The sequence below is a fragment of the Rousettus aegyptiacus genome, unplaced genomic scaffold, assembly GCF_014176215.1.
Source record: "Rousettus aegyptiacus isolate mRouAeg1 unplaced genomic scaffold, mRouAeg1.p scaffold_m13_p_6, whole genome shotgun sequence".
NCBI classification, from domain to species: domain Eukaryota; kingdom Metazoa; phylum Chordata; class Mammalia; order Chiroptera; family Pteropodidae; genus Rousettus; species Rousettus aegyptiacus.
In genome coordinates, this window is record NW_023416309.1 from 113916885 (window position 1) to 113930774 (window position 13890).

At 55.8% G+C, this 13890-nt stretch overlaps 1 protein-coding gene across 5 annotated transcripts in view; it reads left to right on the forward strand.

Annotated features, from left to right (window-relative positions):
* RNF213 (ring finger protein 213) overlaps window positions 1-13890 on the forward strand; it is an 82460-nt gene that overhangs the window by 16942 nt on the left and 51628 nt on the right. For all 5 annotated transcript variants that reach the window (XM_036222860.1, XM_016143298.2, XM_016143300.2 and 2 more), the window contains 8 exons: window positions 1628-1917; window positions 2599-2855; window positions 3322-3519; window positions 5249-5471; window positions 5918-5973; window positions 7002-7152; window positions 9375-9542; window positions 13256-13345. In XM_036222860.1, coding sequence (XP_036078753.1) covers window positions 1628-1917; window positions 2599-2855; window positions 3322-3519; window positions 5249-5471; window positions 5918-5973; window positions 7002-7152; window positions 9375-9542; window positions 13256-13345 — 1433 coding nt within the window. The remainder of the gene's footprint in view (window positions 1-1627; window positions 1918-2598; window positions 2856-3321; window positions 3520-5248; window positions 5472-5917; window positions 5974-7001; window positions 7153-9374; window positions 9543-13255; window positions 13346-13890) is intronic.

Genomic DNA, 13890 nt, shown 5'->3' on the forward strand with positions numbered 1-13890 from the left:
GTCTTGGGCAGCAAGGAGCCGAGGATGGACGGCTGATGATGGGAAGGTCCCCGCTGGCTCCCCAGCTGTCAGGAGGTCACTGCTTGAGTCCAAGTGATTCGATGGGACTGTCCGGGAAGTGCTGGAATTTTGTCGCTTGAGAGAAGTTTTGTGCTCTGCTCCATTTAGTGCTGCTGTGGTTTATCGATGTCAAACATAGGTGTTACTCCCAAAGCAGAGGGACAGGGACAGGGACAGAGAGACGGCCCGCCATCCTCGCACTTTCTAAGCCTGTCAGCACCTCTCAGCGGAAGGAGCCATGTGGCAAGGCCAGCAGGAGGCGGGCGCCGGGCCTTCAGCCCCGCGCCTCGTGGGGCCCAGATGGCAGGCGCACGTGCTGGGTGCGGGACGGCTGGGGGCTGGCACTCTGTCCTTTGAGTGCTTGGCGCCTTGTGAGGTGGTGCCCGGCACGGTTCTGCTGTGTCCGCTTTGCTCGGCCGGCGTCCTCCGGCCGCCCGTCCCTGTCCCCGCCCCTCCGCGGCCATGGCGACTGCTGTGCACGCTCGGGTCCGGCGCTCGCGGCCACACGTCTGCCGTGCCGGACGTCCGCGCGCATGTTTTCCTGTGTTTCTTTCATTCCGTCCAATCCACTCTGATGGTGAATTCGGCCCGTCAGCCTGGGCCGTGACTCTGGCCACCTGAACGTGTCTTTTCTGTCCGCCTGTTTCCTCGTTCTTTGCTGTGCTTTTTCTGACTTTTGGAATTTCTTTTACTTCTTCGCTCTAGTGCCTTGGAACCTCGATGTTTCATTTCTATTCTTCCAGTAAGTTCTGCGAGGCCAAGACCGTCGATGTCCCTGCTTGCCTGGCCCTCCTGGGGCCAGAGGTGCGCCTGCCCCCCGCCATGTCCGCGGGTCCCAGCCAGCAGCCCTCACCTCACCTTTTGTCTGACAGGGCCGGGGAGTTTTTGTAAAACTGAGAGAGGCCCACTGCGTCCCCACATGGGCCCCATGGGCCCTGTAGAAGGGACAGAGAGAGGAGGGAGCGCTCCCAGGGGAGCTGGCGCCTCAGTTGAGACCCGAGTGATGACGTCAGGCCGTCGCAGGCAGGGCGGGTGGCGGAGCCGGAGCCGCAGCAGCGGGAGGCCCGCTGGGCCGTCTGCTCGCTCTCATTTTCACCGACTCGTGCGCGGTGCCTCTGGCGCTCTCCTCGGCCTCTTTGTCTTCCTATGTCACCGTCGATTTTACTGGATCCGCGGCCTCCACTGGCATCCTCTGTAGGGCGAGAGACGCAGCCCCCGCCCTGTGCCCCTGCTGGAGGGCTCCGTCCACTGTCACCGGTGCTGTCCTTCGTGGGGTGGGTGTCGCGGTTCCCAGTCGAGGACAGCGGCTCTGGCGCCGAGTTCCTGTCCACCGGTCCTCAAGCGCTCACAGTGCCGCCCCAGGTGGCGCGCGCTTGCCCTCCGGGCAGCCGTGTCCCAGGGAGCTGGCTCCGCGCCGAGCTTGCCGAGTGGCGGCATGTGCCAGCGACGCGTGCCCAGTGTCTTCGGGCCAACCAGATCGTGTGGCCTCCGTCTCACGCCTCCTCGCCGCCCCGAGGCCCAGGGGGCGCGTGTGGCCGGGAGCATGACGCTGTTCCTTCTCCCTTAGACGCAGACTGGCATCAGTACGATGACATCGTCTGCATGAAGCCCCCTGGGATGGTGCAGAAATTTTTCAACACCATCTGGGACACGTCGAAGTGGAAACTCGTGAAGGGGAAGCAGCTCGCTGCCGGCGTCATGCTGGACCGCGTCTTCAGCGTCCTCCAGACCTGGAACGCCATCAATTTGAAGAACTTTTTCGCCCAGTTGAAGCAGTTTTATTTTGTCGTCCACGAGCCCACCATCTACGAAGGGGACCCCCAGCTCTGGTCGGAGCTACAGTACGGGGAGAAGGAGGTATCAGGGTTGGCTGTCCCCTGCTGCCCCGCCGCCCAACGCGAGAGGACCCCCTAGACTCAGGGGGACGGGTACAGAGGGGGGCAGGTACACCTTCAGTCCCCTTTCCCTAGCACTGCCTCTTGGGATTTCTCTGTGCTCCCCATTTTCTCCCTCCTCTCACGGCTGGACCCACCTCGTCGCCTGCGCCCCGCACGGAACCCCCTTTCTCACTTGGCCCCGCCACACCACTAGACCTACTTCCCCGCTTGGCCCCGCCCCCACTAGACCCACCTCCAGGCCCGGCCTCCAGGCAGAGTGCGAAGAAGGGTGGAACCCTCCTCAATGGCATCTCCATGGTTGCTGTGGTGTGGCCTGGGCAGTTTCGAGACAGATCCAGGGCCACTTCTGAGATGGCAATTGAACCCTTGCGAGCATCCCGAACCCCAGCCTGAAGGCCTGCCACCGCCGTGGGTCTCTGGACAGCAGTGTCGGTGGCAGCTGCCCAAGGCCCAGGGTGGCTTGGCGCAGAGGCGGGTGCTCGGGGTTCCGCGGGGAGGCCGGGCAGTGGGACGGCTCCCCCACAGGCCCGTCAGGGGCATTGGCCTCTACTGAGCTGACACGGGACTAGGGGGCCGCCGATGGGGCCGTTCTGAGGGGTTCAGCCCTGTGATCTCGTGTCTTCTTTTTCTCCCGGGCCAGGTGAAGAAAGACCTGTGGGATCATTTGGCAAAGCAAATGGCACCATTTCAGGAAGGAAGTGGAGACCCTCTGCCTCAAGACCAACCAGTGAAGAGTAAATTGAGAATGGGCCTAATTGTCCTTAACTTGGTGGAAAGCTTTGACTTTCCCTTGTCACCAGATGACCTGGCCTTGCTATGTACCCTCCTCTGCTCCAGTGCCAGTTCACCAGATGACTTTCGCAGAGACCTAAGCCATATCTTTGAGACATCGCAGAGGTAGTGTGTGTGTGTGTGTGTGTGCGAGAAAAGATTTTATAGCGACCTGTAATGATGTTCATCTGATAAAATCAGTGCTTCTCCCAGAGCGGGTGAAAATGCAAGACGTAAAAACTACCCATCATTTTACCACTCACTTTTCAACCCGCCAGCCATTTCCCTGGCATATACGTTAATTTAATGACATGCTGAGTATGCTGCTTTTGAGACAGTATGGTGTGTGGCGACTCCATCAGGAGTTTTCTGGGGGGCTTGCCTGGGGGCTTGCCTGAGGGCTTGCTGAGTGCCCGATGCTTTGGGGGGTTGCCGGGGGTACCCTGCCTCCCATGCAATCCCTTTCTCCCTGTTCTAGTCACTCAGACCAGCCCCGAGCGAGGACCGGGCACTTCCTGGTAGGACATTAGACCCGCGGGTGCGTCTGACACTGGCCGCCCTTGCTCACTGTGGGGTTCTGCTCCCCGTCTAGCTGGCGAACGTGGTTGGTGGACCTGTGCCAAAGGAGCATGGACATGAAGGTGGACCTCTGGGTGGGCACCCTGCCTGTGCTGCACCACTGTATGGAGCTGCCCCCTCCCAGGAGGGATGCCAGGATTCAGTCTGAGGACTCCTGGGCAGCCCTTGAAGGAATCTCTTTCTCAGAGTTTCGGGAACGAAGAGCAGACCCGTAAGTGAGCACCTCTACGTGGAGGTCTCAGAGCGGTCCCTGTCCCCTGCGATCTCCACTGGGCTTCAGCGGCGCTGTCCTTTCTGCTCCTAGGCACACGAGTGTGGTGCCACTTCTTGTAAAATTACTTCTTTAAAGTTTTTTTTTTTTTTAACTATCAGACATATAAAGAAACTTACGAAAACAGCCTGTCGCGGCGCCGGAAACAATCGGGGGGTTGGCACGAGCGGGCACATTTCCCAGGTCTTGTCCAAATGTGGCTATGCGGCTGCTTCCGCGCCGAAAGCCACGACCCAGAGGTCATTTTTTCTGTCTTCCAACCTTTTTTTTTTCCTTCACTTCTCAGTACTTGGTCAGTAAGTAGACACCTGCATTGCCATTATACCAACTGCTTAGTCCGCATTCATTTTCACTGAGCCAGTTATGGAGCGGGGATTGTTGCCTCACTGTTGCTTGGTGCACCGCTCCGATGAGCATCCTTGCAATGTCCCTGTCTGCTTATCTCCCCGTAATACATTCCCGAGAGCAGAGCTGCCAGGTCAAAGGCTTTGCACATCGGACATGCGCATCTCGAGGCAGCTAAGCCCCAGGCGATGGCAAACTAATCTTTCTTAGGAAAGACACAGAAAGCGCGATCCACGGAAGAAAAACGGTAAATCGATTTTAAGCACAAAAATCAAATCAACATCAAAGAAGACATGAATGTGAATTACGTGCAAAAAGATGAGTACCGCTGCTCATTTCTCAGCTCAGCATCCCCCATGTGCTTTGTCTTTTGTCAGAGAAACCGTTCCGAGCCTTGCTACCCCTCCCCCGATCCAAAGGGCACTACTAGCTGTAGATTTTTAGGGGTTAAAACTATGAGCTAAATTACGTTATGTGTCTTCACTGTTACTGGAACTTCTGGAAATTAAAGCCAAATTAAGATTATTTATAAAATTATATATTTTTAAAAGGCTCTCCAGTGGTACACAGATAATCTAGAAGAGATTTAGCCATTAATGACAGACGCCAGCCTTGACCCTGGAGAGTCTGTCTTTGGGGCGGAAGTGGCCGTTAGTATGTCCTGAACCTCTGGCCACATGTCTTTCATCGCCCCCGTCACTTCTGCAGCACCCCGCTTTATTGGTTTTCCAATCGTCATTTTTGGGGGTTTCCAATATGATTTTACGGAACGAGCATGGTTTAAAGACCTTCGCTGGGGCTCGCTTGCACTGTTTGACCCGTGGCGCTCACTTACTCATCCAAATGTGTCCGTTTTTTCCAAAGTATTGCACCCACTTTGGAAAATACCATGGCGACTCCTCAAAAAGTGAATGTTGGTCAGAAGTTACAAACTTCCAGCTGCAAGTTCTGGGCAACCAAAGCATAGCGTGGCGACTAGTCAGCGGTGCTGATCACATGCTCAGAAGTTGCTAAGAGAGTAGATCTTAAATGTTCTCACCACAAAAAAGAAATGGGAGCTATTCTAGGTCCTTCCCACCAGTGGACCCATGCAGTATTTGTCCTTTTGTGACTGGCTCATTTCACTTGGCCTCATGTCCTCCAGGTTCATCAATTTTGGTGAATTTTTAATATGTTATTGTTTTCTTTTCATTCAATTCACTGCTTAGCATTTAAATTAGTTTAAAAATCCGAGCTTTCTCCATCCCTTCGGACCTACTTTCCTCATCTCGGTCTGTCACGGGGCTCACTGCGCCTTCCTCTGCTCCTCCTCGCCGTCCCACAGGGAACAGCTGCTCAGGCTTATGGAGGAGAAGCAGCACTTGCTGAGGGTAGACGAACACCTGTTTCGATCCTGGTTCAGTCTGCTGCCTCTGAGCCACCTGGCTTCCTACATGGGCAACTTGTCTGAATACTTGAGTTGCTTTCCCTCGCGTGTCCTGGACTGTCTCCTGGGGACTTGTTACCGGCTTCAAGGACTGAAGGAACTCTCTAAAGTGAACCTGGAGGTTCGTTGTCTGGACCAGGCTCTCGAGATCTTCCTTAGCAAAAGCCCATCAAAGAGTGAAGTGCAGAGCCCGGGCTCCTTCTTCTCCAAAGAACTGACAGGGCGAAACCCTTAGAAACCAGGGCACTGGAAGGGGTCCCCGTCTCCTAGGGCCGAAGCCTTGCGCGAGGCAGGATGGGAAGTAGCCCTGGGTGCCGGCACATGTCATGCCTACTCTCTTTCATTTTCCACTTTTGGAGTGGAGAAAATGGTATAATTTTAAATCCCACATTTTATTTGTGAGAGAGAGAGAGAAGTTTAGTAGCCGAGCACCTCAAAACTTGTTTGTAGGCAGAGAAGAATTAATGGTAGGCCCTCTTTTTTGTGGAATTTTTTTAGGGTCTGAGCAAAGCCAGTGGTGTCATCATTAAATCTTCTTTCCTGGTTTTCTTTTCTTTGCCACCCTAGGACATTAAAAAGGTTCTTCAAAAGCTGTTGCACCTCCTGGATATTTATCAGGACAAGTAAGTAGAAAAGCCAAACGCGCGGAGCCACCTGCTGCTGGGCGGCAGTGTCCCGTATTTGCTGCCACAATCGGAAGGTCATAAATCAATATGTAATCCCGCTCCTTTCTTCAGATTATTAACGTAATCCTCCTGTTTTTTGAGGGACAATGATAGATATAAACTGCTGAGATTTTCGGCTTATTTCCATCTGGGCTTTTCCCGCTACACGTTTTTTCCTTTTACTTCTAATGATCATCGCCATGCGGCATGTTCACGCTCGTGTCCCGCATCACATTATTTAGTTTTTCCACTTTTTTTTTTTTTTTTTTGCAAGTCAGGCCAGTTGAAAATAAAAATCAAAGTAGCTTTACGTAGTTACCCGAAACCATCTGCTCCTGCGGGTTTTTGTGACTTCCGACACCTGAGAGAGGGATGGAACACAGAATGCAGATGCGGTGGCGGAGGGGCGGGTCCCTGCAGCGCCTCTGCCTCGCCTGCTCTTAGGGTGTTTAGGGACGCGGAGGCTGGGGCGTCAAGCACCTGTGACTTCCGGGACCTCCCCGACCCCGGGTGTTACGGCATCGCCCCAGAGAACCCTTTCTTGTGCTCTGGTCAACTCACTGTCACCTCCGGCCCGCATGAGCTGGACGCGGTTCTGTACACAGGACACGTTCTTCCAGCTTTCTTCCTTTCTCCTTCCCTCCCTGAATCCTTTGGAATGATTTTCAAATTTGCGGAGTGTTTTAATCTTTAGTCATATACATCCTTAGCGTTTTTTCAAATCAGTGATGACCTTTGGAATAGTTTCACTTTTTGTTGAAACGGTTTGGACCATAGGCAACCAAAAGGATTCTGCTTTCTTTTTGTCTTGGTCACGAGTTCAAAATGGATTGAAATTTTCTGGCTGTTAATTTAACCTAATGGGGTCAAATCAATGCCTTACCTGTCGGTGCTTTAAAGGGATGGAACTCATCATAGATAACACTACTGTTTCCCAACTTCTCCCAAGTCACTTCAGTGATTTCTCTTAACTCTTTGCGGGGTAGGATTCTTGAGGAGCCCTTGGTACAGTCTTACTTGACTGTGTGCCTGAATATTCATGAAGCTATCTGCAGACTCACAAAAGACCCGGCCTTTTATGAGATGCCTGCCTTATCTGCCGAGATTGTTTGCAGAATAATACTTAACACTGTAGCGGTAAGTGGGGCACACGTATGTCATTTATCCTCAGGACACGTATGGACTTCCAAGCAGCCTCAATTGGAAAGGAGGTCGGCCAATGCTAGGATTGCAGGAGTGACCCAGGGTGGCCAGTTCCCTCACCCCATTGTCGGGTGCCCGGCTGATGCTGGTTCTGTCCGTGCATGGAGGGTATTTCGGAGGACCCGTAGGCGCCCTTGTGCTCCCGGGTCTTACACCGGAGTGCTTGTGTAGATAGATGACAGGGAAATGACAGAGCAGTGCCACCGGCCGGGACGCCAGAAGCCCTCGTCCCCATGCACGTCCACGTGGTCTTGCCCACTTGTGCTTTTTCCTGTACGTTTTGTCTTAAACGGAGCAGCAAAGGCTGCAGGTCCCGCGTGCACACCGCAGTGCCTCCCCGCACGGGTGCGCGCCCGGCCGCCTCCCTCCCGTTCGTTCCTCCCAAGGGTGACCACGCCCCGCGAGCTCCCCACCGCAGATTAGCCTGTCCGTGTCTGAACGTTCCGTTTCTTGCATGTGACCTCCCGCACTCACATCGCCTCTCCGAGCCTCATCCTGGCCTCGCACGCGTCAGCGGCTCACGCTTCCTCATTGCCCTGTGCTCTCCACCCGCTCGCGTTAAGAGCCGCCAGATGTAGCTGTAATTATGAGTTTATATTTAGACTCTTCACGTGTTAACCACGTTACGAGTCAGAACTGTGACAATACCACATTTTAACTTTATTCCTTTTAGTTTGGGTCTTTAAAATACCACACATGCATTTTAAAATAATATTATTGATACGATGATTGCTTTTGTCTGAAGCGGGTACTATTAAAGCTATCACAGGCACTGCCAACTTCCAAATGAAATTTGCCAGCTACTTGGGGTTTATTCCCCTGCAGAAATAACTATCTGAAATGTTGGTTTGGATCTCGGATTAGTGTACCCCACAGTACGGTCAAAATACTCTTCCTGCGCCACAAAAGCAAAAAGCTTTGCAAAACAAAAACGAACCAGCCAGGAGTACAAGCTGCGGTTTTTAAAAAGCTGTGGGTTGGCTGCCGACGCACAGGGTTAATAGGGTTGACAGGGCACTGGGTAGGGAAAACGAATGAAGGTGAGTTTCGGGAGCAGGTTCTTAGGCTCGGGCTCTTTTTCTCACCCTCGTGTGCCCAGCCCCGTGCCCGGTGCCAGGAGCCGCGTGGGGACTGGGCAGGGCCCGGGAGCGAGGACCGCAGAGGGCCGTCCTGTGGGCGCGTAATTGTGGGGCAGTGGGCGACCGGGGAGCACAGACAAGGGGGGTTGGCCAGAGGCGAGGCCCCGGCCTGGGCAAGGCCTCATCGTGGAGGGCGTGGCACCCAGCCGAAGCTTCTGGTTTGTTTTAGAAAGTGCCGTGCCCCTCAGGGACTTTCGGGGGCCAGTGTGTCTGGTTTTCCGCTGGAGCCGGCTGCTGCCCCCGCCGCCACGTTGTCCTGTGCGCTGTGCTCCTGCCAGCACCTGCGTGCGTCCCCGCCCGGCACCCCCCGCCCGGCAGAGCGCGCCCACCCCGGTGGGGAGGGTCCCCTTCACGCACCTGGGGGACAGCCTCTGCACTCCCGTCTGGGCGCTTGCCGTAGGCGGCGGGCGTGCCTGTCTGTCTGTGGGCTGTTGGTCTGTCCACTCAGTACTCAGCTCCTAGGGCAGGAATGGCCTCTGCTTTGTCCCCTCCCATCCCAGAGCTTCAGGCAGAGGGCCCTGGTGGTTCTCGAGGAGCAGCTGTGGAGGGAGGGGCACCAGCAGATCGAGGTTTGGGGGTCCTGACACTTAGGCAGTTCGGGGGTGTCCATTGAAGAAGCAGCACACATACCTGTACAGAACCGGAAGCGGAACCGTGAGGGCTCCTCCCAGGGCCTTGGGACTGACCCCATGTAGGTGGGGGCTGGGCCGGAGCTGCTCGGAAGAAGAAGGGGGTGGGGGAGGGGGGAAGGGAGAAGTGTCACCGATGGCAGGGGACGTGGGCTTACCTCTTAGCCAGCAGGTGGGCTGTTGGTATCCCTAAGGCCTTGGGCTTTGCTCTCGCACTAGCTGGGGAGCGCCGAGCTGCTGGGAGCTCTGCCATTGGGGGTGCGCCCCCCCCCACCCCCGCCGGGAGAAAGCGGAAGGCCTCTTGGGCTCAGGAGCGCTGCAGAGCCCCCAGCTGTCATAGTATGGGGACTGTTCAGCATAGGCCATTAATGCCACTCCCTGGTAACAGGCTTCTGCAGAAGGACAAGGAAACAACAGTGGGAAGACCTCGGTGGGGACCGTCATCCAAGCGGCTCTGACCACTACGAGAAAATGGCATTCTAACGTCTTTAGGAAGGGGATGTTTCAGGCTCCACAAGCGTCCCCTGTCAAGTTCACCTACCAACAGGAGATCCAGGTGAGCCAGGCTGTGACCCCTGGGACCATCCTTGTCACAGGTGCCGTTGGCCTGGGCCGGCCTCGGTCCTCACCTGTGAGTAGAATCAGGCCCTGCCATTCCCCGGCTGGCACGGAAAAGTGCTCTGGGCAGTGGCTTGCGGGGTGGCATTTGGGGTCCAAGTTGGTGCTGAGGTTATGAATTGGGTTCATGACTTTGGAAACAGACGAAAGAGGTGAGAAAAAGAGCCACTTGTGAGGGAAGCTGCACAGAATGGCGCCCCAGTAAGAGGAGCAGAGAAATCAGCCTCGGAGGGGCAGGCGGGGGGCGGGTCTCCAGGTGGAATAGGGTGCTGGGGAGAGGGGCAGGGAGGCGCAGGGAGGGGCAGGGGCGGCACGTGGATTTGCTCCTGGGCCTCAGACAGATGCGGCTGAGGGGCTGCTGGCCGTGGCCGAGTGGGGAGCCGATGAAGGGGGCGCCGTGGGCTCTTGTTTTGTTTTCGGTGCCTTTCTGTTTTATTCCTGTGGCCTGGACGTTGAGAAGGTTCCACCTGTTGGCTTCCAGGCGTGGGGGAGACTATGGAACCCACTTACGAGGCCCTGTAGCCTTGACGTGAGGTCTCTGCAGGCCTCATCTGTGTGGGGTGTGACGCCTCTGGCATGTGGATGGGGCTCAGTTCCGCAGAGGCGCCTCCACATCCCGTTACTACAAAGCGAGCCTGCTTCCCTTGTCCTCTTGGAAACCAGAGGGGGGTGAACTCCTAGGTGCGCGCCCGGTGGGAGAAGGTTGGCGGACGAAGACACAGTCTTCAGAGGCCAAGCCGTCCCCGTGAGCAGTGGCTGCGAGGCTGGTGGCTCCTGCACGAGTTGGTGCCAAGCTTGCTTGCGCCGCAGACAACCCTGCGGGTTTTGCTTCCTGCGTCCCCTGGGGCCGCGTAACCCAGATCCGCACCTCATAACCAACATTCGGACTTTTCCCGGCCCCTAAATGGGACCTGGGCGTGCATGTCAGTGCCTGCTTTCCATCCAGAGAGAAAGTTCCTGCAAATATAGATCCCTCATTGGAATTAACTAGAATATATGCCCCCCTAAAAGAAAGATAGACAGTTGCAAACTTCAATTTACGACTTTCAATTAAAGGATTGGAAAACCTTACTCTGATCGCTGTGTGAGGTTTCAGATCAATGAAATGCCACCCAAACCAAATTGAATTATTAAATATTATTTCAAGATTCCAAATGGTGTCAACCCCCAACCATGAAGCTGGAGTTAGGGACAGCTATTGGCCCATTGATGTGAGAGAAAGGCTCTTAAGTTAAATGCGGTGATAACGGTAAAATAATAATTAAAATGTCAGTGAACGCCCGCCCTGAGGCAGGTGTTGCTGACACCTCGTTCTACAAAGGAAGTAACTGAGGTTTGGGAGATGAAGAGAGAATGGGGGACAGGGTCCCCACTTAGGCGGACAAGGCCGTCCGCCCGTGTCCCATTCAGCCTCAGAGCACAGGAGATGGACCTGTGGAGTTACTCAAGTCCCCGGTGCCAGAACACAGTTCTAGAAAGTGAGTCGAGCCACCTGACCCGGGGCCCGCCGATTGCGTTTAGCTCGATTTCAATAGGCCGTTGCCTTCCGAGGCCCCTTCATCCAGGTGGGCAGAGAATCACCTAGCAGAGACTAGAGACTGCGTGCACAGGGACAAATGGCCCTCGCTCGTCGCCTGTCCATCGGGGAACAGGTGGTGTACCAAGTATATAGGGCATGGCACTCACCCACGGACGAAAACGCACGTGAATCTTGAGCACGTTGCGAGTTCGGTTGTTGGCGGCAGCACGGACGTGGCACTCATGTGGCTAGTAGGTGAGCGCCATGAGACGGAGCGAAGGGACGCGGGGGCTGATGCCGTGGGAGGCCGGGGCCTTCCTCTCCGGAGCGGGAAGAGCAAGGGCGCACGCTGGAAGGAGCTGCGGAAGCCGCGTGACGCGATTCCCAAAGCAGCGGCGACAGCTCCTAGCTCCACCTCTGCCACCGCGAGGCCCAGAGTAATGACGCCCAGGCCCGTGCACAATGAGATCCCGTCATGGCTTCTGATTCCGTTCCGGCTTAAAGAAACCCATGCTTCCGAGCGGGACGGCCGGGCCCTGGGCGGCGCGGGAGAAGTGCGAGGCCCGCCTGGAGCGCCTCGGGGTGCCAGAAAGAAAGTGCTGGAAGAGGAGCGGTGACGGTCCCCAGGAAGCAGGGCGGGCGGCAGCGTGCCGTCCTGGGTCGCATCCCGGATGGACAGCAGCAGGGCGTTCGTGGAAAGCAGCGGCGAGGTCCGAGCCGAGCGCGCTCCGAGCCTGCCGGTCCCTGCTGGCGTGCGGGGAATCGGGGTTGACACGGTACTCCCAATACGACCTTCGCAGCATTTCCATAAGTTAAATATTTTCCTCGTCTTCTTTCAAAGAAGGAAACAAGCTAGCCTGCAGGGGCTCCCACTAGCCAGGTCTAGGACAATGAGCACCGACAGGAGTCGGGCAGAATTCAGCGAAACTTGAGGTGTGTGTCTGCAGAACGAGGAGGAGAAGGAAGGAAAGCTCTCTTTAAAAACTTTGCAGAAGAATGCTGACTGCTAAACAAGGACGAAACACTTGCAGTAGAAAACCATCGCTCCGTGACAGGGTGATAACCGGGCTCAGGCAGGACCCACAGACAGATGCCGAAATCGGCATGAAACACGCGTTAGGGAACAGGGCGTCCCAGAGGCCCCGCCACCAAGTACGTTTTAATGCCGAGCAGAAAAGGGGGCTTTACACAGGAGAAGTGGAAATCCGGCGGAGGACGTCTTAGCCGAGGGCAGCCCGGGCCTCAGCCCGCTGGGCAGGTCCTCACGGGGCTCCTGGCATCAGGGGGGCAGGGGCAGCAGCCTCCCCCCCAGGAGGCGCCACGCCTCACCTGCCTGACCCTGCAGAGAGTGTGTTTTCAAATGGCTCAGCACACCCACGCTCCAGGCTAATCGCGGGCGAGAGTCTCGAGGCAAAACAGTTGAGAGACACTGCAGGACAGTGGCCCGCACTTTGCAAATGATTTTTCCATGGTCGTCGGGAAAAGAAAGGAAGACGACGGCCTGAGAATGCTTCTGGAAAGGACACATGACAGCCGAATACCGTGTCCCCAGATATGATCGTGGACCCGGAGAGGCAGGACGGCAGTGGGAAACGGGAAGAATGCGGACAGGCGCCCCTTCTAGAGAGCGGTGTCACGCCCACGCGGGCTGTCCTGGGCGTGCCATGCGTCAGGAGACACCCGCCCGAGTTCCGGGCCAACGTGGCGTGGGATCCGCAACTTACCTGCCAGCGCCTCGGGAACGAGAGCACTTATCGAGGGACAGCAGTGGGTGCACGAAGCCACCGTGGTGAAAGCTGGCAGTGTTGGAGGTCCGTGGCTGCCAGGCCATTCTCGCGAGAGCGGCATCTTCAAAACAAAACATTGGAGAGAGATTCTTGCAGGGTAAGACCGGTAACACAGCAAGAGCGCCACAGCAGCCCCCTGGCCCGCACGGGGCCGTCCGTCTTCTGAGGCTCGGGTGGGTCACCCTGGCTCACCAGTGACTCAGGCCGCCAGTGGCGAAGGTGGGCTCAGAACCCAGGTGTCTTCGCAGCCCAGCGCTCTTCATGTGACCATAGTAGTCTTTTTATACACTTACGCTGCAGCATTTAGTTGTCATGGTGGCCGTCGCTCACATGTGGCTTTTGCAGATCTGGAGGCGGCTGGTGGAAATAAACTTCCCCAGGGAGCATGGCTGGAAGGAGACCTTGCTGGCGGACATGGAGGGGAGGCTGAAACAGGTATCAGAAGCTGGGGCTGTTCTTGGGGGCAGGGCAAGTTATCACTAAACTAGTGCATTATTGTCAACCGTTGGGGTGTGTTTGGATGGACGCCCTACTGTGCGCAGGGCGTGGGGTAAAGATGACTTTGCATTTCTGCTTCTGATCCACAACCCCAGGCGACAGTCCATAGAAGAATCAGGAAACAGGGTTCTCCCGCCTGGAGAGCCCGAGGCATATGCCGGGCAGTGCCCCCCCAGTGTACAGTGGCACCAAGTGGCCTGTCGGTGACAGGAACCTTACTAAACTGAGTGACGAGTGAGGAACACAAAAAAGTACTCTTCATTCTCAGTAAGGCCCGTGACCCCAGGACAATTAGGGCTTATTTTTTTTTAATGAGAAATTTATATATAATTATTAAACGGATGTTTGTAGGAAAACAGATGCAAGGAAAAATCACTCCTTTCCATCCTTACCTGTTTTTGCAAACTGCCGTGCCAGGTCCTTTCTCTGCAAAGTGGGACTAGAGGCTCCTTGAATTGTAGTCTGGTTGGTCTGAAGTTTGG